At 37.0% G+C, this 24,082-nt stretch overlaps 2 protein-coding genes and 1 non-coding gene across 3 annotated transcripts; 1 reads left to right on the forward strand and 2 right to left on the reverse strand.

Moving 5' to 3' along the window:
- Positions 1–1,293: 1,293 nt before the first annotated feature.
- On the reverse strand, positions 1,294–9,034 carry LOC121807320 (dihydrolipoyl dehydrogenase 1, mitochondrial-like). The gene is made up of 2 exons (XM_042207543.1): positions 8,713–9,034; positions 1,294–2,706 (listed from the first exon to the last, which is right to left on the reverse strand). The coding sequence occupies exons 1-2, from the start codon at positions 8,974–8,976 to the stop codon at positions 1,456–1,458; spliced, it is 1,515 nt and encodes a 504-aa protein (XP_042063477.1). The 5' UTR covers positions 8,977–9,034; the 3' UTR covers positions 1,294–1,455.
- A 1,111-nt stretch (positions 9,035–10,145) lies between these two features.
- LOC121810118 lies at positions 10,146–10,341 on the forward strand. Its single transcript, XR_006052379.1, has one exon. It is a non-coding gene; the product is annotated as a U2 spliceosomal RNA (small nuclear RNA).
- Positions 10,342–14,582: 4,241 nt separating this feature from the next.
- Positions 14,583–19,363, reverse strand: LOC121809541 (U-box domain-containing protein 45-like). The gene is made up of 6 exons (XM_042210244.1): positions 19,105–19,363; positions 18,395–18,494; positions 17,968–18,153; positions 17,570–17,677; positions 16,044–17,224; positions 14,583–15,682 (listed from the first exon to the last, which is right to left on the reverse strand). The coding sequence occupies exons 2-6, from the start codon at positions 18,443–18,445 to the stop codon at positions 14,908–14,910; spliced, it is 2,301 nt and encodes a 766-aa protein (XP_042066178.1). The 5' UTR covers positions 18,446–18,494; positions 19,105–19,363; the 3' UTR covers positions 14,583–14,907.
- Positions 19,364–24,082: the final 4,719 nt, after the last annotated feature.

Genomic DNA, 24,082 nt, shown 5'->3' on the forward strand with positions numbered 1-24,082 from the left:
TTACAAACGCCCATCGTGGGGCTCAAACCAACGACCATAAGGTTAAGAGCCTTGCGCTCTACCAACTGAGTTCTACCAGCTGAGCTAGCGGTCCAATTGATTTACAACAATGCTTTTACATTCATTTATTCTTAACAGATGTCTATAAAATTTTCTACTAGTTCTTACCTTTTCTATTTACGTAATTCAAAAAAAAAACATGACAAAATCATAATGACTCTAGTTAAATTTATAATGTAGTATTTTTCAATTTCTTTTCTCGTATGCACAAAATTATATATAAAGTGGCAACTAACTAAAACTAGGACTCTGACTCTAGTAAAAAAAATTGCTCTTCTTCTGTCGTTGTTTATACTCGTACACCATCTATCCTAGTCCGGTGCGATGCTGAACCCGCCCGGTTGGGAGGAGAAGCAGAAGAAGAACTTCACAGCAGTAAACTCCCTTTTAACATTCGTAAATGGATACACTCTAGTAAGTATGTTTCTCTCTGAGATCATCTACAGTAAACAATCGATCATATTCATAGCCTATCATCACAAGATCTATAATTCTGGATCACGGTGTGCTTAAGATGAACTGAGATGTATGAAAATGAAAGATGAAAGTTTTCTTTTAACCCCAGCCATAATTTGTAGGCATTTCGTATCCCATGAAAGAAAATGCATTTGTGGTTTATTTCGTTTGCTTAAACTTTTGTGTAAAACTAGTATCTTCATTGGTTGTACATTGTTGAAGTTGAGATTGCCATTGAGTTGCAGTTGTGGGTGTATGACAGGGGTAAGGACGTGAGCATCGAAAACATGCATCAAGGCTTCACTCATTTCTTCGAATATCCTTCGTGTTTGCAAACAAATTACTGCCCTGTTTGAGAAGGTCATTGTTGTTGATTTCAAGCCCACAAAAGTCCTAGTTTGGTTCTACACGAGAGCCTGTGATGTGTTCAAACTTCCAAGATTGTTCCTTTTGTAACTTCACCTTTGCATTAAGCTTGATTGTCATCTGATGATTATACATTCTTTGGTTCTGTTTCTTGGTTGGGACAGAGTAATGGATATTACTAGAGATGGATGATATATGAGTGTTTATTTGGTTATTGATCTACCATGGAACATGTTCCAAATGTCACAAATCTTAACTGTCACAAATCTTATTTCCTGGCTGGGCTAGGGTAGCTTTAACTTCAAACCTGTAATATTCAAATAGGAATTCTATATATTGAATATGCATATTTAACAAGACTAACAGTAAATTTTATGATGAGAAAATGAAAAACCTTTGAGAGCTGAAAAGGCTCAAAATTTACACAGCTCGTGATATTATTACATCATAACGAAATGAAAACTGAGGAAATATAGTTCAATCATTTATCAAGTTGATCACGATAGTATGTTGCGACTCCAATCAACAACTCTTGGAATTAATTATGAAAAAAACAGAATAAGACGAGTGTTTCTAAATGTGAATGGGTTTGTCGAAAGTGGCCATGGCGGCCTCCTTCAATGCTTCGCTCATTGTTGGATGAGCATGGCACGTCCGGGCAATGTCTTCGCTTGATGCTCCATACGCCAAAGCCAAAGCAGCTTCATGAATTAGCTCCCCAGCATTCGGCGCCATTATGTGGACTCCCAAGATCTTGTCACTCTCCTTCTCAGCAATTATTTTCACCAGTCCCTCTGCGTCATCAATTGCCTTGGCTCTGCTGTTTGCCAACAAAGGAAACTTCCCCACGCGATATTCAACTCCGATGGTCTTCACCTGCTCCTCAGTTTTCCCCACTGATGCCACCTCAGGGTGTGTGTACACAACTCCTGGGACCAACTCGTAGTCCACGTGACCCTCCTTACCAGCAATGTACTCTACACATGCAACACCGTCTTCTTCAGCTTTGTGAGCCAACATAGGCCCGGGAATTACATCACCAATTGCATATACTCCTGGAACGTTACTGGCAAACCGCTCGTTCACCAAGATGCGACCCATCTTGTCAGTTTCAACCCCTATCTTCTCCAACTGGAGTCCAGTAGTGAAAGGTGTTCTTCCAGCAGAAACCAGAACAACATCAGCCTCGAGTGTGGTCTGCTCGCCACCAGCTGCTGGTTCAAGGGTCAACTTCACACCACTTCCTGTGGTGTCAACAGACACGACCTTGGTTTTGAGCATGAATTTCATTTTCTGCTTCTCAAGGGATCGTTGAAATTGTTTCCGCACTTCACCGTCCATGCTTGGAACAATGTCGCCTGCAAATTCAACTACAATTACCTCTGACCCAAGGCGGCCCCAAACAGATCCCATTTCAAGACCAATATAACCAGCCCCTATCACTATAAGTCTCTTAGGAACCTCCTTCAAGGATAAAGCTCCAGTTGATGATACGATCCTCTCTTCATCAATGGTTATCCCTGGGAGACTTTTCACATCAGAACCAGTTGCTACTATAATATGCTTTCCTTTCACAGTTGTGTTGCCACCATCAATAGTATCAACAGAAACTTCAGACGGGGAGAGGAACTTTCCATACCCCTTCACGTAGTTCACTTTGTTCTTCTTAAAGAGACCCTCGATACCTTTAGTCAAGTTACCCACTGCTTTATCTTTTTGGGCCAGCATTGCTGGTACATCCACCTCGACTGAAGAAACCTTAATACCATGATGGGCAAATGAATTCTTTGCTTCATGATACATGTGGGAGGAATGAAGCAATGCCTGCATGATGACACGGTAAATCATTAGGACCACCTAGAACATTAAAACCACATGCCATTTCTCAAATGTAAAATTCCAAGCTGTTGATGCAATTGCTTTAGTCATGTAGTATTTCATTTCAAAAGACTAATCATGTGATGCCGCGTGCTTGCATATTGTAATAACGCAATACCAAAATGTTAAGACATCAGTAATAACAAATTGGGCTGGCAAACAGACAGTTAAACACTTATACTTTACCCCATGTGTTCCCTCCAAGTCAGCAACGCCAATATATAGAACAGCTATGGGAGCATTTTGAAGTTCCTCCTATACTCTATTAACCAAAATAAACTTAAGGCTGTCTTTAGAAATGAGAAATTTGATTTAAAATGAAATAATTCAATTTAAATGAGATAAAACCATAACAGCTTTGCTATCATGAACTTCAAATCCATCCTTGAAAGTTGAAATCTTTTGCAGCCAAACTGTGAAGAACGAACCTACGGTTGTGATGATCGAAATGCAAATTAATGAAATGACAACATGCAAGGAAGAACACAAGCGAATTACGTGGTTCGGCGTAAGCCTACATCCACGGGCAGAATCTGGTGTGTTTCTTTATTGATCACTCGAGAAATTACAAACATAAGAGCACTCAAAACTCTCAAGAATTTACAAGATGGAAAACCCTCAACTCGCCCGAAAACTTCTTGCTTCGAGAGCTAAAAACGCACAGCTGAAAGATAACACTTCCTCTCTTGAATTCTCTCTCTATCACTTTTGATTTCTGTTGTTGTTGGTTCTGGAATGAATCGCAACTCCCTTAAGAAGTATCGATCAAGAAAACCGCCGAACAGCTTCCTTTGCCGAACAGCTTCCTTTTGCCGAACAGCTTCCTTTGCCGAAAAACGGTTATAACCGTTTCCAACGGCTAGTTCCTGTTTTGGTTCCCAACGGCTATTTCCTGACTTGATTCTTCCACCAGCTCAATCCGATCTTGATGAGCTCAAACACTAACAAATCCTCCACCTTTGAGCAATCTAAGATCCATCACTACCAGTTCCACCTTCCTTCCCATACTTACAAATTTCGGACCACCCCAACCAAATCCAAGCAATGTCGGAACTTGGATCTTGGTAGGGCTTTAGTAAGTGCATCAGCCGCATTGTGCTCGGTGCTGACCTTCTCAATCTTCACCGCACCCTTCTCAACCTCATCTCGAATGAAATGCAGCCTCACGTCTATATGTTTGCTGCGTTCATGATATGTCTGATGTTTCGAGAGACAAATCGCGCTATTGCTGTCGCACTTGATCACAACATTCTCTTGCTTCACCCCAAAATCACCAACTATACCCCTAAGCCAGAAGCTTTCCTTTACTGCCTCAGCAAGAGCTATATACTCTGCCTCCGTCGTCGATAGAGCCACCACGGATTGGAGATTAGACTTCCAGCTCACCGCGGAGCCGAACAAGGTAAATATGTACCCAGATTGTGAGCGCCTATTATCAAGGTTAGCTGCATAATCTGAATCGCAAAACCCAATAATGCTATCCTTATCTCCTTCATTCTCTGATTTGAACATTATTCCCAGATCACTACTTCCTTTGAGATACTTGAGAATCCCTTTCAAAGCCAACCAGTGCTCTCTTCCCGGACAGGACATGTATCTGCTCACCACGCTTACCGCATGAGAAATATCAGGCCTTGTGCATATCATCATATACATCACACTCCCAACTATGTTGGAATAAGGTATCTGGCTCATCTCTCTTTCTTCTTGCTGATTTCTGGGACATTGTGATTTGGACAGCTTAGTCTGTTGTGATAGTGGAACTGAGGTTGCTCTACCCTTGTCAATCTGATATTTGTGCAGTACTTTCTGAATGTAGCCTTCTTGGGACAACCACAACACCCTCTTATCTGCATTTCTGAATATATCCATTCCCAAAATCTTGCTAGCACTCCCCAGATCCTTGATTTCAAATCCCTTTTTCAATAAGGCTTTCACCCTATCTAGCTCCTGTCTATCTGGTCCAGCAAGCAAGATGTCGTCTACATATAATAGCAAATACACAGCAGGTCCCTCAGACTTTGATTTGAAGTAGACACAACTATCATATCTGGAATTTATAAATCCCATACTCTGCATATGTTCATCAAACTTGATATGCCATTGTCTACTTGCTTGCTTCAAACCGTATAGACTTTTCTTTAGTAGACAAACCTTATCTTCACTCCCATGTATCACAAATCCCTCTGGCTGATTCATGTATATAGTTTCCTCAAGCTCTCCATGAAGAAAGGCTGTCTTCACATCAAGTTGGTCCAAAAACCAACTTCTTTGAGCAACTATAGCTAGCAAAATTCTGATTGAGGCATGCTTTACCACTGGAGAAAATACTTCATTATAGTCTATTCCCTCCTCTTGTGTGAACCCCCGAGCTACAAGCCTAGCCTTGAACCTAATCTTGTTCCCAACCTCCAACTTTTTCTTGTATATCCACTTACAACTCACTGGTTTTTGTGTGGAAGGTCTCTTCACAAGCACCCATGTCTTGTTCTTGATCAGGGACTGTATTTCATCTATCATAGCCTCCATCCACTGCTTGCTCTCCTTAGAACTCATAGCTTCCTTGAAGCTTGAAGCCTCTGCATACTCTATGTTTTCTGCAACACATAGTGCATATAGCAAGTATTCTTCTTCACTGTATCTTGTGGATGGTTTAGGGATTCTTCTGACCCTATCTCTGGCTAGAACATAGTCACCCAAATCCTGCTGCTCTTCTTCAGGGTTCAAGACATCAGCATCTGCTTCTTCTTGTTCACTATGATTTCCCATCTGCTGTTCAGGCTCAGCAATTCTATCTGCTCCAGAAACCTCCACCTGAACTGATTCCTCAGCCTCCTCAGGTTCTGGAACACCCATCTCCACCATCCTCTCAGGCTCTGGTTCTTTCTCAGAATGAGATGGCCTCTGGCTCTCTTGAGCCTTTTCCAGAAATGGCATCCTACTTTCTTCAAATTGCACATCTCTAGAGATAATAACTTTCTGATTTCCTGGCTCTATGCACCACAGTCTGTAGCCCTTCACTCCCTTTTGGTATCCAATCATCACACATCTCAAGGCCCTTGGCTCCAACTTACTTTGCCTGATGTGTGCATAAGCCATACAACCAAAAATCTTCATATTCGAATAATCCATGGCCTTTCCATACCATCTCTGATCAGGAGTGTCAAAAGCTATAGCTGAAGAAGGACTTCTATTGATGAGAACTGCTGCCATACTCACAGCCTCACCCCAGAATCTCTTAGCCATTCCAGAGCCAAAGAGCATACATCTAACTCGCTCTAGGATGGTTCTATTCATGCGCTCAGCAACTCCATTCTGTTGGGGATTAGATGGAGATGTCCTATGCCTCTTCATACCTTTCTGCTTGCAGAAAGAATCAAACTCCCCACTCAGAAATTCCAGCCCATTATCAGTTCTTAAACACTTCAAAGAACACCCTTTTCTCCACCTCCACTTCCCTACACCACTCCTTGAATTTCATGAATGTCTCTGACTTTTCCTTCAAGATAAACACCCATAATTTTCTAGAAAAATCATCAATAATGGATAGAAAGTATCTACCTCCACCCAATGAAGCTGGTGTAGCTGGGCCCCACAAGTCACTGTGGGCATAGTCTAGTGGTGACTTTGAGCTGTGAATTCCTCTTCCATAGGGCAGTTTCTTACTCTTTCCGAGCACACATTGCTCACACAAACCCAACTGCTCATTGGGATTTTCCAGCTTAATCAGCTCCTTCTTGGCCAATTCTTTAATTCCAGTTTCTCCCAAGTGTCCGAGTCTGAGATGCCACATTCTTAAGTCTAATACCTGCACCAGATTCACAGATCCAGTAACCACACTTGCCTTTAGATAGTATAGGCTTCTCTTTCTCTCAGCCATCATAACAACATCACCATTCTTGACGATGTTCATAATCCCATCAGATAATATGCAATTATATCCTGCTGCATCCAACACTCCAATAGAGATCAAATTCCTCTTAATCTCTGGAATAAACCTCACACCAGTGAGTAACCTGATGGAGCCATCATGAAGTCTAAGCCTGATGGACCCAACTCCTCTGATTCTGCATATCTGGTCATTTCCTAACAAAACTGATCCAGCTGCATTCTTGATTTCCTCAAAATGACTTCTAGTTGGACACATGTGGAAGCTACATCCAGAATCCATGATCCATGGAAGTTCTTCCATGTCCTCAGTCACACACAGAGCCTCCGGGACCACCAACTCTTCTGCAATATCAGCATTGTTCTTGCCATTCTCTTCCTCGGCCTGCTTCTTCTTCCAAACCCAACAATTCTTCTTTATGTGGCCTGGTTTCTTGCAGTGATGGCATGATCTGGTCTCTTTCCAGTCAGCTGTCTTGTTTTTCCATGGCTTCTTCTGTGACTTTCTTTTCACATTCTTCTTGTGATCAGCAACACTCAGACTCTCAGACACCATTTCAGTGGACTTTGGATTAGATTTCTGGATTTCCTTGAGCTTTAGAGCAGAGTACACCTCTTCATATCCAATCTTGGACTCTCTACCAAGAAGTATAGCATCCTTGAAATGCTCATAACTTGGTGGCAAGGAATTCAACAACATCAGAGCCTTGTCCTCATCTTTAATCTCTTCATCAATGTTCTCAAGATCATCGATGCATTTCCCAAATTCTTCGAGCTGTTCCAACACACCTTTTCCATCAGCAATCTTGAAAGTGAGAAGTTTCTGCTTCAGGTGCAGCCGATTTGCCAAGGATTTGGCCATGTATAATGACTCCAACTTGGACCAAACTCCAGCCGCTGTCTCCTCCTTTGAAACTTCTCTGAGGACTCTGTCATTGAGGTTGAGTATCAAGGTACTATATGCCTTGTACTCTCTGTCTTGAGCCTTTGCCTTCTCCTTTTCATCAGGCTCGGGCTTCTCCTCCTCATTACTGCCTCCACCATTTAGGGTTTCCCATAAACCCTGTTGCATCAAGATTGCTTTCATCTTCAGCCTCCATAGGCCAAAATCATTTCGGCCTGTGAACTTTTCAACATCAAACCTTGCTGCAGCCATTATTCAAACAGGTTGAGCGCCTTCTTGAGGAAAAAAAAACAAAGAAAGAACTCCCAAAACTTTATGCCTTCTCGATCAATTCAGTGGACGAATTTCCCACAGACGGCGCCACGTTGTGAAGAACGAACCTACGGTTGTGATGATCGAAATGCAAATTAATGAAATGACAACATGCAAGGAAGAACACAAGCGAATTACGTGGTTCGGCGTAAGCCTACATCCACGGGCAGAATCTGGTGTGTTTCTTTATTGATCACTCGAGAAATTACAAACATAAGAGCACTCAAAACTCTCAAGAATTTACAAGATGGAAAACCCTCAACTCGCCCGAAAACTTCTTGCTTCGAGAGCTAAAAACGCACAGCTGAAAGATAACACTTCCTCTCTTGAATTCTCTCTCTATCACTTTTGATTTCTGTTGTTGTTGGTTCTGGAATGAATCGCAACTCCCTTAAGAAGTATCGATCAAGAAAATCGCCGAACAGCTTCCTTTGCCGAACAGCTTCCTTTTGCCGAACAGCTTCCTTTGCCGAAAAACGGTTATAACCGTTTCCAACGGCTAGTTCCTGTTTTGGTTCCCAACGGCTATTTCCTGACTTGATTCTTCCACCAGCTCAATCCGATCTTGATGAGCTCAAACACTAACACAAACATAACCTAAAAATTAAATAATAACTGAAAATCAGCTATTTTGCAGAAAATATGCATGCCACACTTGATTAAGCTCCAGATTATCTATCAACAGAGCTATTCATGAGTATGTATCAATCTTCAGTTCCCCACCACATTAACCACATATCATCAACCACAATTCAAACAAAATTGGACAAGGAACAAAATTATTTGCAAAAAAAATACTACATCTAAATTAAAGGGAAACGCAATTAGGGCAACTAGCAGGAACAGACCTTAGAAGGGATGCAGCCGACGTTGAGGCAGGTACCTCCGAGGGTGCCCCGCTTTTCGATACATGTGGTCTTGAGGCCTAGCTGGGCCGCCTTGATAGCGGCGACGTAACCTCCAGGGCCGCCGCCAATAATGACCACGTCGTTTTCATCAGATCCGGTGGCGAATCCCCTGCTGAGAATCCACGCTCCGCTGTAAAGCTGCTTTGACGATGGAGATAACAGCGCCGCCGCCCTTCGCCTCGCCAGAGTTACAACCATCGCCATATCTCACTTCCTGTTTGCTTAGCTTTGATTGATTTGGGTTTTATTCATTCCTCTTTTTCTACTGCCTTTGGATGCGATGGATGCTGCGCTGTTTGATCATTATTCATTACTTAGTGTTAATTTTCAAATAATGAAGAAAAATTATAAGATAAATAGATTAAAAAACAGGATAATAAGAATATAATGATGTTTATAATCAAGAATATGTGTTCATTATAATAAATATAAATAATAACAAAAAAATACACTCATCACAACTCACTCTAAATCAAACATTTCATATTCGGCAAACGATACATATGATCTAATCGGAGTAAAATAAAATAAATGAACTATATATTAAATGGGCAGAATAACATTGCAACATTAATATATACTAATAGATAACTACAAAACGGTAGATTATAAGTTCATAAAATGGGCAATGTGTGAGATCTGAGAGCAAAGTATCTATATTAATACTGAATCAAATATATACATATAAAAACATGTTTCAAGTACCTACAGATAAATAAAAAATACAAATGCTAATTAAAAGATATTTTTTTAAAATTTTAAAATGAAAAGAAAACAAAAAATATTTTTTAATAATGAATAGCTCATATATAAAAAAATAGTTCGTTAAAACAAAATAAAGAGTTCAAAAATTTGGAACACCAAAAAATTGTTTTCATAAATGAAAATATAATAAATAAAAGTAACAACAAACTAAATAGTACTCGTTCATAAGTTCTGAAAAACTGCTTTGTAAATGCCATTTACAATGGAATCACCACTTATCTGATGTTCATCTTTACGGACTAAAATCTTCAAACCTTCATGACCTGTGACTCTATATACAACAACGTTGAGTTGTCCATGACTAAAGAGAGGTTTTCGAATCAGAGTTCGATATGCTATCAATTATAATTTTGAATAATAACTCAGAGTTGTCCAAGTAAGACGGTTATATTTTGAATAATAACACTATCAATATAATTGTGGGACTCTTAACGGATCCACCAACATCAATTGCACAAAGAAAAGTTAAAATTAGAAGAGTCAAACTAAAATACTTACAACAAATACTTACAACAAATTAGGAGTTTATTTGTAATTTCCTCCTTCATATATATGATATAAATATATGAAGTTAATTTTTTTAAAAAAAAAAAACTAAAATACTTACAATACCTTTCTCGGCCTTTTGGCTAAGATCAAGTGTAGTATCTGTTCTTATCAGTTTAATATCTGATATGTGAGTCATTGACTCACACGATATTAAATTTATTTTTTGAGGAGGAAGGTTTGCTAAAGTAGCTTGCTACTTGAGCCTTTGCGTGTCGCCCATGCGTTACACTATTGCATGGGCTTGGCACACTCCACTAAAAAAAAACTAAAATACTTACAAAAAATATTAAAAATAAAATAATATTTTAAATTTTTTTAGACTTGGGAAAAAATTACAAAATTTGCACAACTATTATATAAATGCGGAAATACATTAGAAAAGATTATAATTTATCATTTATAATTATAATGGGGGACGAAAATTTATAACAATAATGGGTTACGGAAAACTGGACATATAGCCCAAATATTTAAAAGATATATGAAACAGTCCAATTAAATTATTAAGAAAAGCCCACACAGAAAAAAAAAAGAAAAGAAGAGAAGTTCAATAATTTAAATTCTCTAAAATGACCTAATTAAAGTAGCCTACTAAGATTTGAAAAGCTCCAAATACCACAATCATTCGAGGCCCGAGAAAAGTCCAAAACAAAACAATGCACAAACCGATTTTATTTTAATATTATAATAACCACATACAATTAATCAGCATAAACCAAATATTTCAGTCTCTATTTCCCATTTCATCCTCCGCCTCAGCTGAAAAAACCCTACCGTGAATCGCGTCGCCTCGACCATCTCCCGCTGCCAAAAAGTCGTTGTCGACGGCAACTACGACTCCGCTGCACCACAAATCAGCGAAGACTTCATCTACTCATCGGTCCCTTTTATTCCATGTCAAATTCGTGGCTATTCAAACACCGTAGCATCAGTGAAAACCTAAATCGTTATCTATCTCGCCGCAACAACGACAAACATGGAGAAAATGAAGTCGTCGAAGGAGTATTAATTGTCAATGCAATCCAAATCGGGTGCGACTTCACCTATTTCACGAAATCAGTACAGAACCACTGACCCAGAGACGAAACCTGAGATCCATCTCCATCTCACCGCCTCCACCGACGAAAATGGAGAAAAGGCCACCATCTACGGCGGAGGAAATTATCTCCATCACCAAAGAAAAGGTAAAAGTTGTTACCTAAACCCTAACTTTATTTTCCACATTGCATGTTTAAATCTTCAACTAATTGGATTCAAATTAATTTTACAAATAAACATATCTTAAAAAAATTGGGGACCGAATAAGTGTTTGCCTAATATATTTGGGACAATTACTTTCATTTGTCGTTATACTTTGCTAAACTACTTTAAAGTCTTGACATTAATGGTGAAAGCTTCCAAATTGGTAGTAACCCAGTCCAAGAAGGTAATAAACTCTCCTATATTAGCATGTTCATAAGCTTATTATGTTTTACAATTTAAAGAAATGTCACTCTAAGGCAGATAATCATATTGCATATAACGATTTAAAAGGCAATATTTGTCAAAAATTGTAGAACTCAATTCTCTGCAAAAGAATGCATACATACATGGAGTATTTTAGAAAGATGAACTAACAAAATAAGTCTGGGTGGCAGGAAAACAAATCGAATAAGCATTCTAAAGTAAACAACTTGTACTCCACAAATGAAGTTGAATAATGCAGGTAAATTAAAAAATTCTTAACATGTAAAGCATACTCAGTGAGATATATACCTCATTTACATCAACAATATCAGCAACTGTCCTTCCTAATAGCTGAAAAAGCCTCTCAAGTCTTGCTATTTCCTCAAAAGCGTATACAGTATTTAAATGCTAAGTTTATGAATGATGCTTCAATTTTTTTGCAGGTAATCATCCTAATGGATTTAAAGTAAAAGTGAAAGAAAAAGGAGAAAGAATGGATAGAAACTGAAAAATCAAGTGAGTCAATAATTAAATTATGAAAAATAAATTCATATAGAATAGAGATGCCGGAAATACAGTCACTAACAATTTTTTAGTATATGCAGGGACAAACTGTTCAAAATGGAATCAGTGAAAGATTGAAGGTTAGAACACTACATTAACTGTATACCGGGTACTAAAAACTGAAAAAAAAACAGAAATGAAAACACTGAAAAACGAACATATATTAAGAACATAGAGTGAAGAATCATAAGAGAATAGATAAAGAACAAATAGGAAGAGAGAGTATGCAGATCATGAATTAGGGAAGAGTCAAGAAACTGAACTATTTTTCTGTTTATTTTCTTGACTGATTTTGGTTGAGAGAGGAAGTAAGTGATTAAGGAGTGTTAAGAGAGGAGGTATTTATAGGACTCTCTTCTTCATCATGCAAGTTAGCAAGATATCATGCAGGTTCCCCATAAAAACATCATCATGAGAGACCTTTCACATAATACTACTAAGATATAAATATTAGAAACAATATTAGATATTAATAAATACTTTTTTTACAAATTTGCATAAAAAAGGAATTTAGATGTAGCATGTGAAATATTAATACTAAAACTTATAAATTACTATTAATATTAACACTTATGAAATATTGTGTAAGATTTGGCCATTTATTTAATCTTATAAGTTTATTCATTTATTTAAGGCTCATTACATTTATGCATTTATTAACTTATTCTTGTGTTATTTATAGGAGAAATTATTAACTTATTCTTAGGAGAATTATAAGGATACAAACTAAATCCTAAAAACATAAGAGCTGCCGCCTCTCACTCTTCACTCTACAGAAAAAGGAAAGAGAAGGAGAACCATAAAGAACACAAACAGCCGCCTCTCACTCCTCACCTTATAATCATTACACAAAGAGGACAGATGACATGACAGGCGTGGGAGGCTAGAACCTACTCTACTACACAACAATATATCAGCAAAACAATATACCAAGATAAAAACAAAATGTATAAAATTCTTTGTTTATGCTCTAAAGGTTGCACATTCTGAAACTGAAGCAAATGAGCTATTCAATGATATGTTTTGGATGTACTTTAGTGGGTGCACATTAATTCCAGTTCATGCTATCACTTCTACTATCTATGTATCTCTTAGAACATACTATTTCAAATCACTTTTTTAGGGGTTTATGAATGTTAAGTTGATACTTAATCATATTTAATGCTTTGGAGGTAAGCTTATCACAATGCTACCCCCTTTCTCCAATTTCTTTGCAGAAACGAATTTCATAAATAATTTTTCAAATTTATATACATGAAGTTCTTCAAAATTTAATGCAGTCAGTTTCAATTAGTTATTGCTCCCTTTCCCCATTTTCTTTACAGACGAATTTCTTTAAATTTTATATACATGAAAGGTTTTTCATTTGGTACATTGTCCCTACATTTAGAACATAATCTTAAATTTATATTTTTCATGTTCTAAAATTGTGATTTAATTCTATCTCTTATTTTTCATGTTCTAAAATTTTCATTATATGCTCTATCTCATTCTCAATTTCACAGATGTTGGGTCATTGATAATTTCAAATCTATACATGATAAGTTTTATACATATTACTAATTTATTATTTACCTTTTTCAGGGACAAATTTCATTGGAAACATATGAATTCATTTATATTGCTTTGTAGAAAAGATTTTTGTATTTAATAGGTTGTCTCTCTCTCACACTCTCTCTCCATCTGTGTTTCTGCTTACTATCTCCTCTCCCTCTTTTATTTTTAAATTTCCTAAAATTGTAATCTTATATTATATAATAGTGTGACAACCTATCAAATGTTTGCATTGCCAAATGAGATTTACGTGGGCTGATAACTGAATTAGTGTATATTCATTATTTTTGGTAGAGATAATGTCATACATACTGAATGAATATTTTACTTAATTCAAAAAATCTTATATTTAATAGGATGTCACACTGTTTTCTACATTTGCTTGTAGATTCTTTATGTTTAGTCTTGAAAGTAATTTTAAATATAATTACTAATATATCAATAATTTTTTTCAGGGACAAAGATCATTGGAAATTGATTAATGGATCAGCAGCTTTGAAAGAATAAAATAAATATACATATTGTAATAGAATAAATTTTTTTAGTAAAGACTGCAACCCTAACAAATATGGTCTGCCGTCTCGATACATCCAAAAAGAAATTAGAAGATAAGCTCCAAATTGAGCTAACTGGATTTACCAAAAGAACCTTCTCACATGATATATTTTTCCTCGCCAAAAAGGGTATTATAGTCTTTTCAATCAACTGTCCCTTTTTATTAGTATAGATTACTACTTTTATCTACGCATTAAAAAAAACTAATTTTTCTAATACAAGTATAAATTGATCTACTAATAGGACTCATAGTGAAGTATACAAAATCGGAATGACTAGTTGAATGCTAGCAAATTTTGTTTTTTCATTTACTTTTCTCGAATGCACTAAATTACTTAATAGTAATTATAGTATTACAAAGTGGCAACTAACTAAAATACGACTCCAGAAGAAAAATATGTACATAGTAAACTAAGAACGTAGCAAAAGTTACCTACAAAATTGGGTGATTTTCAAAACAGAAATTTGGAGCTCATTTCATGATATAAGGCTTATACCAAAAACGTTACTCAGCTCCATAGCTAAATCCAAGGATTTACAACAAACTATTCACACCTAAGATTTTCTTCAACGCATAAGTTGCTCTTCTTCTACCATTACTTTATACTCGTACACCATCTATCCTAGTCCGGTGCGATGCTGCACCCATCCAGCCGGGAGGAGAAGCAGCAGAAGAAGAACTTCACAGCAGTAAACTCCCTTCTAACATTGGTACATGGAGACACTCTTGTTCTTCCACCAGAAACCCCAGATCTTACTGGCTTTTCTCCTCGAAACCGTCTTTGACAATGGCTTTGCGTCTTCGGACTCTCCACTCTGAGACCCCGGCTCTGCAGGACCAGGCGGCGGATCTCGTTGCCTCTGCTCGCGGAAAAACATTAGAAGCTTCTGCGCTTTCTGTTTCCCTCTCACAGTCCCATTCACTGAAATGGACACCAGCGAAGGTATCACCCCTTCTTGAAGGACCATCTGACTGCACTTCTCGCTTGCATTGCACAATATCAAAAGACAAGCCGCGGCTTGTTCTTGTTCGATGGGCTCGCCAACGTCCAAGATGGTGGCAAGGGAACCAATCAGCCCCGGGGTCTTCACCATTTCATCTCTTGCGGTGTTGCTTGAGGCCAGATATATTAGCACCGCGATGCATTTCTCGGTCCAAGCTTGGTCGCTCGGGTGTGTGATGAGAGCTTGGAGGGCATCAATGATGCCAGCTGACAGGAGGTGAGGAATATTCGTGGCTTCACTCGAAATGTTATAGAGTGTGTGGAGAGCATCAAGTTTGCATTGCTCGTGATTTTCATTCTTAAGAACCCAGATCAAGAAAGCGACAGCCTCTGTAGTTCCTATAACGGACTTGGCTTCCTCGAGGCACGAAAGATTCAGGTAAAGAGCTGTGGCTGCTCCAACAGAATCAGCGTCAACAATCATGTTCTGTAGTATTGGAAGTACTCCTGATGCCATCATCAATTCTTTGTTTCTGAAAAACACAGAAAAAGTTGTTTCACATGAGCATTTCGGAAAATTAGATCATTCACAAGCCCGCAAAAGAAAGTGGTGGTGAATGAGACGTTCCAAAGCATTCTTTCTTAAGAGAGGCTAATATATACAGTATCAGTCTACTCTGAATAAGTAGAGAGACTTAGATATTTGTGTTGGTCCTAAAATTATGACATCTGAACGGCGTGCAATACATGATAGATCTGGAAATGGTAGAATTCAATGTGTGCTACTAATATTAGATACTATGTTTAATAACCAAAGCAACAGACTTCTAGTCTACTTGTTCATCTAGGCAGCTACTGAAAGCTTCAGAAATTGTAACTTGGATCTTAGTATACCTGTTATTGTTTACAGCAAGGTTGAATAGAGCCATTGCCCCAATTTCCTGAGCCATCACATTCTTGGCAGAGACAGCAGACTCCAAAAAGAGCAGCAATGCTTCGACAAAACCATTAGCCCCCACATAAATCCTGGCTTCTTCGTCATCTTTTAGCAAGTGTCTTATTTGCTCTACCACTTTGCATTTCTTCATCAAATTATCCTCCTTCTCCAAAATTCTCAGATAATCCTCGTATTTCTGAAAGATATTACCTTCACAATCATCCTCCTGTGTAGAGATCTCTTCCTCTTCATTTCCTTCAGCTTCCACAATGGTCCCACTGTCATTTAAAGGTACCACCTTAACACCCTTGCACTTGTATGAACTGATACTTTCTAATGACTTTGAATTTGTCGAGTCACTCTCTGATAACACTAGACGCCAATAGTTAAGGTCAAGGGACTCTGGTGGGCCATCTGGAACAGGAATTCCATTCTGTTCACACCAACTAGCCACCAAACCTTTAACACAATAATTAGGAGTCAACGAAAGATGAGAGAGCTGCTGTTGTGTTTTAGGGCAAGTATTGTGCCCATCACAGAACCATTTTTCAATGCAAACCCTTTCATATGTTTGCCCAGAAGCTATAATAACTGGATCGTACATAAGTTGCAATGATATCGGACACCTTAACTCTTCAGGAGGGACTGTCATCTGCTCTGATCTCCGGAAATTGGACTTAAAATTAAAAGAACTGAGTTTTGACAGTTGTCGGTCAAAGGCACAGCCGTTGCGCCCCAGAACAATACCATCATCCAAAGACCCTTGAACAGTAGGTGAGCAAGGCGTTGAACCTTGTGAATCATTATCATCTGATAGCTCACTTCTGAACAACTTTGAATACTTCCTTATGAGATGAAGAAGATAAGCGATTATTGACTCTTTCCTTTTATCTTCCTCAGCACGTGCTCTGTCTATGAGCTTCTTTAAAGCCCTCCTCTCCCTAAGAGCAGCTCTCGAAGAGGTGATACCCAATTTAGAAGCAGCTTGGTGAAAGGACTCAAGCTCATTATTGTCATTTGAACTGCTGTTGAAGTTTCTTCCTTGCTGGAGCAAAGCAATTATCTCATCACCAATTTGCTTCTCCACAGGATCAAGTGCGAACTCAATCCTTCTAAGCTCAGCTAAAACTTCAGCAATCTGGAAAAACACCATTCAGATGAGAAACAAACAAATGAAGCATTTAAACGTACATAGATAATTCCAGAAAGCATAACTTGAAGAGTAATAATTCCAAATCAGAGAAATAAACATGGATGCATTATCAATTAGTCTTTGAGTGCACAAGAAGTAAATCTAGTCATTCAGCAACTAATAGGAGTAACATAAACTCCAATCACAAAAGAGTAAAAAATATAAGTTTAATACGTTTTCACCATTCATAATTCTTACTTTCTTGGAAAAGAACAGGTGAGAAATGCCCCAGTTAAAAACACAAATGTAGGACTAAAAACACAAAAAATAAAATTTAAATACAACTTGTACCTGAACACCAATAACTTGTGGAACAATATCTTCAACCCGATTTAAACTATCTTCTAGGGCAGATCTTGCCTTCTCGAATTTTAGAACAACAGAATCTCCGGTTATTGCCTGATGAATAGAAAAGTAACAAAGTCAGTCACGGTTGCAGGTATGCTTTTAAATATAATAGTGAACTTGCATTCAAAATGTATCTCTCAGGAAGCTAGTGAAGTAGTGAAAAGCAAGAAAGTTTATGAAAGACACACTAGCAGTATGAATTACTTAAAACAGTTGTGGTAAACTTTATTAGAAACCAATAAGCATGATGACCAAGTTACAAAAACTCAACTTTTGATATCTGAACGAGGATCCATTTTTTGCAGGCGATATAATAAATATGAAACCAGAAGCTACCGTACCAAGTAAAGTTTACTGCACTCTGCACAGTGTTGAAGAATATTCTTCGTCTTCTCAAGTGCAATGTGCAGAGCACATAGTGCCTGAATGCCGGATGTGCTTCTTGGCCTAGCTGCTTCTAGGTCTGGAAAAATGGAAAGCACCTTCACATACACGATACACAGGCTCTTGCACATCTCGCCATGTAACTGCATCAACACCATATCTCGTTAATCAGTAAACATACCTAGAGAACAACCATCCATAAGTTCACGCGAAGCCAAAATTAAAGATGCCAAATGGGCAAGAACGCATTGAAGTTGGAAGCTCAATGAGCTATTAGTAGTGTAATAATTTCCAAGGTTGAACATATTGCCGAAATAAAATTAATGCTTGTCAAACACCAAATTAAGCTAGCAAAAAAATAAGTCTGGCTTTTGCATTCCATACCTTTGGCTCACCAATGGAGATTAAATTTTCTTCAATCTCAGAAACATCCATGTTAACGGTGGAAATAACGGTTTAGTTTCAAAATGGAATTTGCAGAATCCTGCAAAAATAACGAAGAACATAAGGTTTACGAATCATTAATCACCAGAGCACAAATGAACAATTAATTAGCCTCGCAAAAACGCAGAAATCTATATTTTTCTTTAACCAGATCAATTTTAGAAATAGCAACTTTTATGCGCAACTTGTTTTCACCTCGTCACATCAAGTTAGTCAAAAGGAAATCATTAATAACAAAACAATAATTAGTCATCAATGCCATCAATCAATAGGCATGATAGATTTACTTACTCATACTTTCTCCTTACAAACCAATAACTAATCCAAATTGCAGCAAAAAGTTAGAAATTCTTAGCTGGAAATCTACACTTCCAAAGGAAAAAAACACAATCCAAAAACCAGGATGTCAAATGACGATCTAACATCACGACCACAGACTTAACTCTCCTTCAGCTGATTCGTTTTTCATTTTTAAAAATCCTTCCATCTTTCGCAAACAAACGATTCATATCAACATAAATCAGCTGCAAATCAATCAATATTCAGTAAAACTCAAACACTATGTTACCAAAAATCCACGCAATGCAATACACGACATTCGATAAACAATTTGTATGAAATGGTATGAGATTGCAACCGGAGAAACATACCAGAATCGTCCGAAAAGGATCCAAGGCGGCTTCATCAAACCAACATAACTGACATGAAAACGATAATGCCGAAAATTCACAAACTTCCAGGAAACGAGAGCCTTTCCAAATTTGGATCACCAGATTTTAGTGAGAGAAAGAAGAGAGATGGAGAAGGAAGGAGGGGCTGAGGGATATTTTACAGTGCGTGTGGCGTAAACGGTGTAGGAATATTTAGAAGTAATATTCTATTGGGGGAAGGGAAAAAGATTAATTTAAAAATTCAAGGGTTTATTTTAATTTTTCCCACAATATTTAAATAGAGAGGTATTTATGCGAAAATGATGGCGGGGGTAAAAAAGGAATTTCGGGAGGCGAGATTGTCTACTCGGCTCACTGGCCGACATTTGCCGACCCCCTTATTTGTCGGTTAGCGGATCTGCCATTAATGTTATGAAATGTCACTATTGCCCCCTCACTTTGGTGGTTCAGTTTTTAATATCTTGAATTAATTAAGTTGAAATTTCTATGACTATATTACTACCTTATTTTTAATCATTCAATAGATTTCATTTGACAAACTTTCGTTTCCTATATGCATATACATGTTATTTAATGTTAACATATTGAATTAATCTATCAAGACAGTTGATATCTTGACTATTAACTACCTTGTTTTTTAATTATTTTATGGATTTCATTTGTCAAACTTTTTTTTACTATACTTACACATGTAATTGAATAATTAAAATATTGACTTGATCTACCAAGATAATCAAAATTAGCATTGTCAAATTTTGCACAAAATGTCATGTTGAATCCAAATCCGATCTTGGTAATTTTGACAATGCATTAGTGATTTTGTTATTAGTATTTAAAATTCAAATGCATCACGTTAAAGACAAAAGACTCCCTTAAATGCAGAACACATAACTAAAGGTAGATCATTATAAAAGAACACTCAGATCATTTTTACTTTGTTTTCAATTTGTTATAGAAAATTTGGTTTTTAAAATGAACTAAACGATATTAAAATGACCTAGGTCATTTTTAAAATCCAAATTCTTCTACAATGAATTAAAAATGGTGAAAATGACCTTAAGCGATCTTTTATGATGATCTATTTTTTAATTGTGTTCTAAGTTTAAAATTATTTTTGCATTAATTGCATACTATGCATGTAAATCGTCCGATGAGATTTAATTCGAAATACCTTCCGTAATAAATTAATAAATGGTATATTGTGACATATAATTTCACAATTCAACTAGTAGCTCAATTTTTTAATTTCATTTCAAAATCCAATTTGATTGAATTCAATAATGCCTATTAATACATAGAGGTAATTGATCTCAATGGCAGACAGATGCACGCCAAAGTATGTTTTCAACATGTTATAAACTTGTCAAATCATTTGTTCATATTGTTGGATTGTGCCGACCAACACAAACAAGTTTTGAAATATTAATCCATGTGCTCAGACATTTCGAATTTAAAAAGGAGGGGAAAAATAAATCTCAATTCATAGATGTGTAAATGATTGATTGATATTTTCAGGATGAAATGACCAAGATTAAGAAAAGTCTCCAAATGAATTATGATTGTCAAAATTGTCCAAACATACTTCAATTAAGTCATCTTTAGAAGGAAAAACTTGATATCCCTTTTGACCTATTCGATAATAATTTTGCACTAGGTTCATATAAATGAGAAAATAAGTTATAATTTAAGACGAAAAAAATAACGGTCAATATATTATTTCTTATTAAAGATATAATAATACTATATCTTTGATAAAATATAAAGATTTATTCTATAACTGATTAATTAATACTACAAAAGAGTCTTGTTTGTACATTTTATTTTGCCTATTGTAATATACTACTACTACTACTTATCTGTTTAATTTTAGTTAATAGTTTATCAATATCTTAAAATCTAAATCTAAAAATCGGGAGTAATAATTAATATATCTCGTGTGTGTAAAAATCCCAGGATTGCTGCAGAAATCTTTGCTCAATACTAGTCCACGTGGCCTCTAATATTGACCAGCCATTATTTTTATTTGCGGAAAAGCCCTGCCCAGATCCGTAATTCTCGGAGGCCCCTCCCGATGAGTCCTTCCCAAATCTATTTTTTTAAATGAATTATGAGGGAGGAAATTAGAAATAAACTCCTATACTATAGATAGGAGAAAATTATAACTGACGTCGAGAGAGCTTGAACTCGGCACCTCATGCAATAATATCTACATGTTTTTCAATTTTGATTACTTATGTTAGTTTTGCGACATGTGGTCATAAAACATTAATATTTCCTTTGTTCCACAAGTTTAATTAGTTCACTTTTTATTTGGACATGAATTAAGAAAACGCATTTTTTTCGATTTTGATGAAAGAAAATTTTGAAACAATTAAACTAGAAAAATAAATTGTACACTAATTTGGAACATTAAATTAAGAAATGGATAATAAAAGGAGTAGTATATAATGGAGGGAGTACTAACTAATACGATTGCCACAACTAACATTAAAATACCAGTTTCTTATCATCAAATTTGCATGAAAATCGAGTTAGAGATATGATTTTTTTGGGGGGTGTCTCGGCTAACTTTGCAATCCATCCCTTCACATTTCCCAATGAATGAAAACGATGAAGAAGAATGTTGACAAAAATCAGCAGATAAATAACGAAGGATATGTGACTTATTTTTATAAATATGCATTTTTTTATCATTATAATTTTATAATAATAATAATATTCAACACGTAATACTATAGTATATCAGTGACGGATTTAGGGGTGGATGTAGCTTTACTTGTGTTGTTAAAGGATGGTTTCGATCTAATTATGTCTATATTTGACGAGGTAACTCATTGTATATATCAATGATATGACAGAGTTTTATATAGTGAGGAAGATTAAATTTTCAATGAAAATAAAAGAGTTTTATATAGTAAGGAAAATAGATTTTTCAATGATAACTCACCTTCTTGTATATTTTATTTCTTGATTTAAAACAAAACGATATATACATAAATAACTTGTCAAAACCAATTAAAGCTAAACAAACACGTAACATTTAATGAAATTCCTGTACCTTATGATAATAATTTTGTTGTCAAAACATGGATTTTAATCTAATTTTTTTTATGAAGATAGAATAAAGTATCTAATGTAACTTGGAATACATTTCCAAATTGCAATTTGAATGCAAGAGACAAATATAAATTAAATAACTAATATAATCCTCGCATTTAATCCTGAATTTTAGAGCATCCACAACCGTGCTCTTGCCAGCGGCACGGTTGTGGGCCCGGGCGGTACTATTCATGCCTGCTCTCTGGCAAGAGCACAACACCCACAACTGTGCTCTTCCGCAAGGACGAGCACAATTAATATAAAATTCAATTACACAAAAACATTTCCATAATATTAAAATTCATTTAAAACCCACAATAAATATTACAAATGACAAATAAAATTAAACATTGCATAATTAAAATCCTAAAAATTAAAAATTACATAATTAAAATCCTAAAAATTAAAAATTACATAATTAAAATCCTAAAAATTAAAAATGACACTACTCGTTGCCGAATTTCGCCCACATGTGGTTGATTAGGTCTTCTTGTAGTTGATTGTGGATTCGAGTATCGCGCATTGTGTGTCTTGTCTCGATCCTCTGGCCAACCGTCGTATGCTCGCCTCGGCGTAGGGGAGACCTCGCTGTTGAGCTTCCGGCTTCGTCCTCGTCGTAGAAGCTAGCCGCCCTCGGCCCTTCGTCGGCTATAATCATGTTGTGTAATATAATACACGTGAACATGATGTCGGCGATATTATTCACGTACCACAGCCGAGCCGGGGCCTTCACAATGTTGAATCGAGCTTGAAGGACCCCGAAGGCTCTTTCGACATCTTTCCGCGCTGACTCTTGACGCTGCGCAAAAAGAACCCGTCTCGGGTCGTGCGGGTTGTGGAGCGTCTTCACGAACGTCGACCACCTTGGGTAGATACCATCGGCGAGATAGTAACCCATGCGGTATATATTTCCGTTGATGGTGAAGTCGATCGCCGGTGCTACACCATTCATCACATCATTGAAGAGTGGTGACGAATATAGCACATTCAAGTCGTTGTTGGATCCAGCAACGCCGAAATATGCATGCCAAATCCATAGGCGGTAGTCGGCGACCGCCTCAAGGATAAGCGTTGGGCCGCCGCCTTTGTGACCGCTCAAGTGTTGCCCCCTCCAAGCAGTCGGACAATTCTTCCACCTCCAATGCAGGGGTATTCGCCGCGACATATGCTTCGTAAGCGGCACGATGTTGTTCGTAGTATTCTTGTTCTTCGCGTTCCGCTTCCGCCATAATATGGGTGAAATCCATTTGAGATTTTGAGTGGGTGATGAATGTGTTGATAGTTTGTATGAGAATTATGAATGAGAGATGATTTGATGTGATAAATGGATGATGAATGTGTGTATTTATAGATGATTTTGGGGAAAAAAAAAATAAAAAAAAATCAAAAAAATTCAGAAAAAACGGGAAAAAAACGGCCATATTTTTGGGATTTGGAAAATATTTTTTTTTTATTTTTTAGCATTATTTATAATTAAATACCGATTTTTAAAAAATAAAAATAAAAAAAAGTTTAAACACAACGGCTATGCCGTTGACGAATGGGAGCTCGCCACGTGTGCGTCCGCTGGCACGGACGTGCTCGATACATCGAGCAGCGCCGTGCCAGCGGCGCGGCTGCAGCGGCGGCGGTCCTGCGCCTTGCCAACGGCGCGGACGGCGGTGGCGTCTTTCGCCACCGCTGCGGATGCTCTTAGGAACTACTTATTCTTGGTTTAATTACATCTTGAACGCTTGAAAAACTAATAAACTATACAACCTTTGCGCCGAAAACAAATAAAAAATTTCCTCCTCACCTAACCCAATATTTTAAAAATAATTCTAATTTTTCATTTTATTCCTTCCATCAAAATTAGAAA

Source organism: Salvia splendens, chromosome 6 (assembly GCF_004379255.2).
Source record: "Salvia splendens isolate huo1 chromosome 6, SspV2, whole genome shotgun sequence".
Taxonomy (NCBI): Eukaryota; Viridiplantae; Streptophyta; class Magnoliopsida; order Lamiales; family Lamiaceae; genus Salvia; species Salvia splendens.

Excerpts from the sequence above, each read along its gene's own strand:
- LOC121809541 (XM_042210244.1), bottom strand. The coding sequence starts at position 18,445 with ATGGATGTTTCTGAGATTGAAGAAAATTTAATCTCCATTGGTGAGCCA. Across the intron at positions 17,678-17,967 it reads AGTGCAGTAAACTTTACTTG|GCAATAACCGGAGATTCTGT; the intron begins GTACGGTAGCTT and ends TCTATTCATCAG. Across the intron at positions 17,225-17,569 it reads CACAAGTTATTGGTGTTCAG|ATTGCTGAAGTTTTAGCTGA; the intron begins GTACAAGTTGTA and ends GTGTTTTTCCAG.
- LOC121807320 (XM_042207543.1), bottom strand. The coding sequence starts at position 8,976 with ATGGCGATGGTTGTAACTCTGGCGAGGCGAAGGGCGGCGGCGCTGTTA. Across the intron at positions 2,707-8,712 it reads TCGGCTGCATCCCTTCTAAG|GCATTGCTTCATTCCTCCCA; the intron begins GTCTGTTCCTGC and ends GTCATCATGCAG.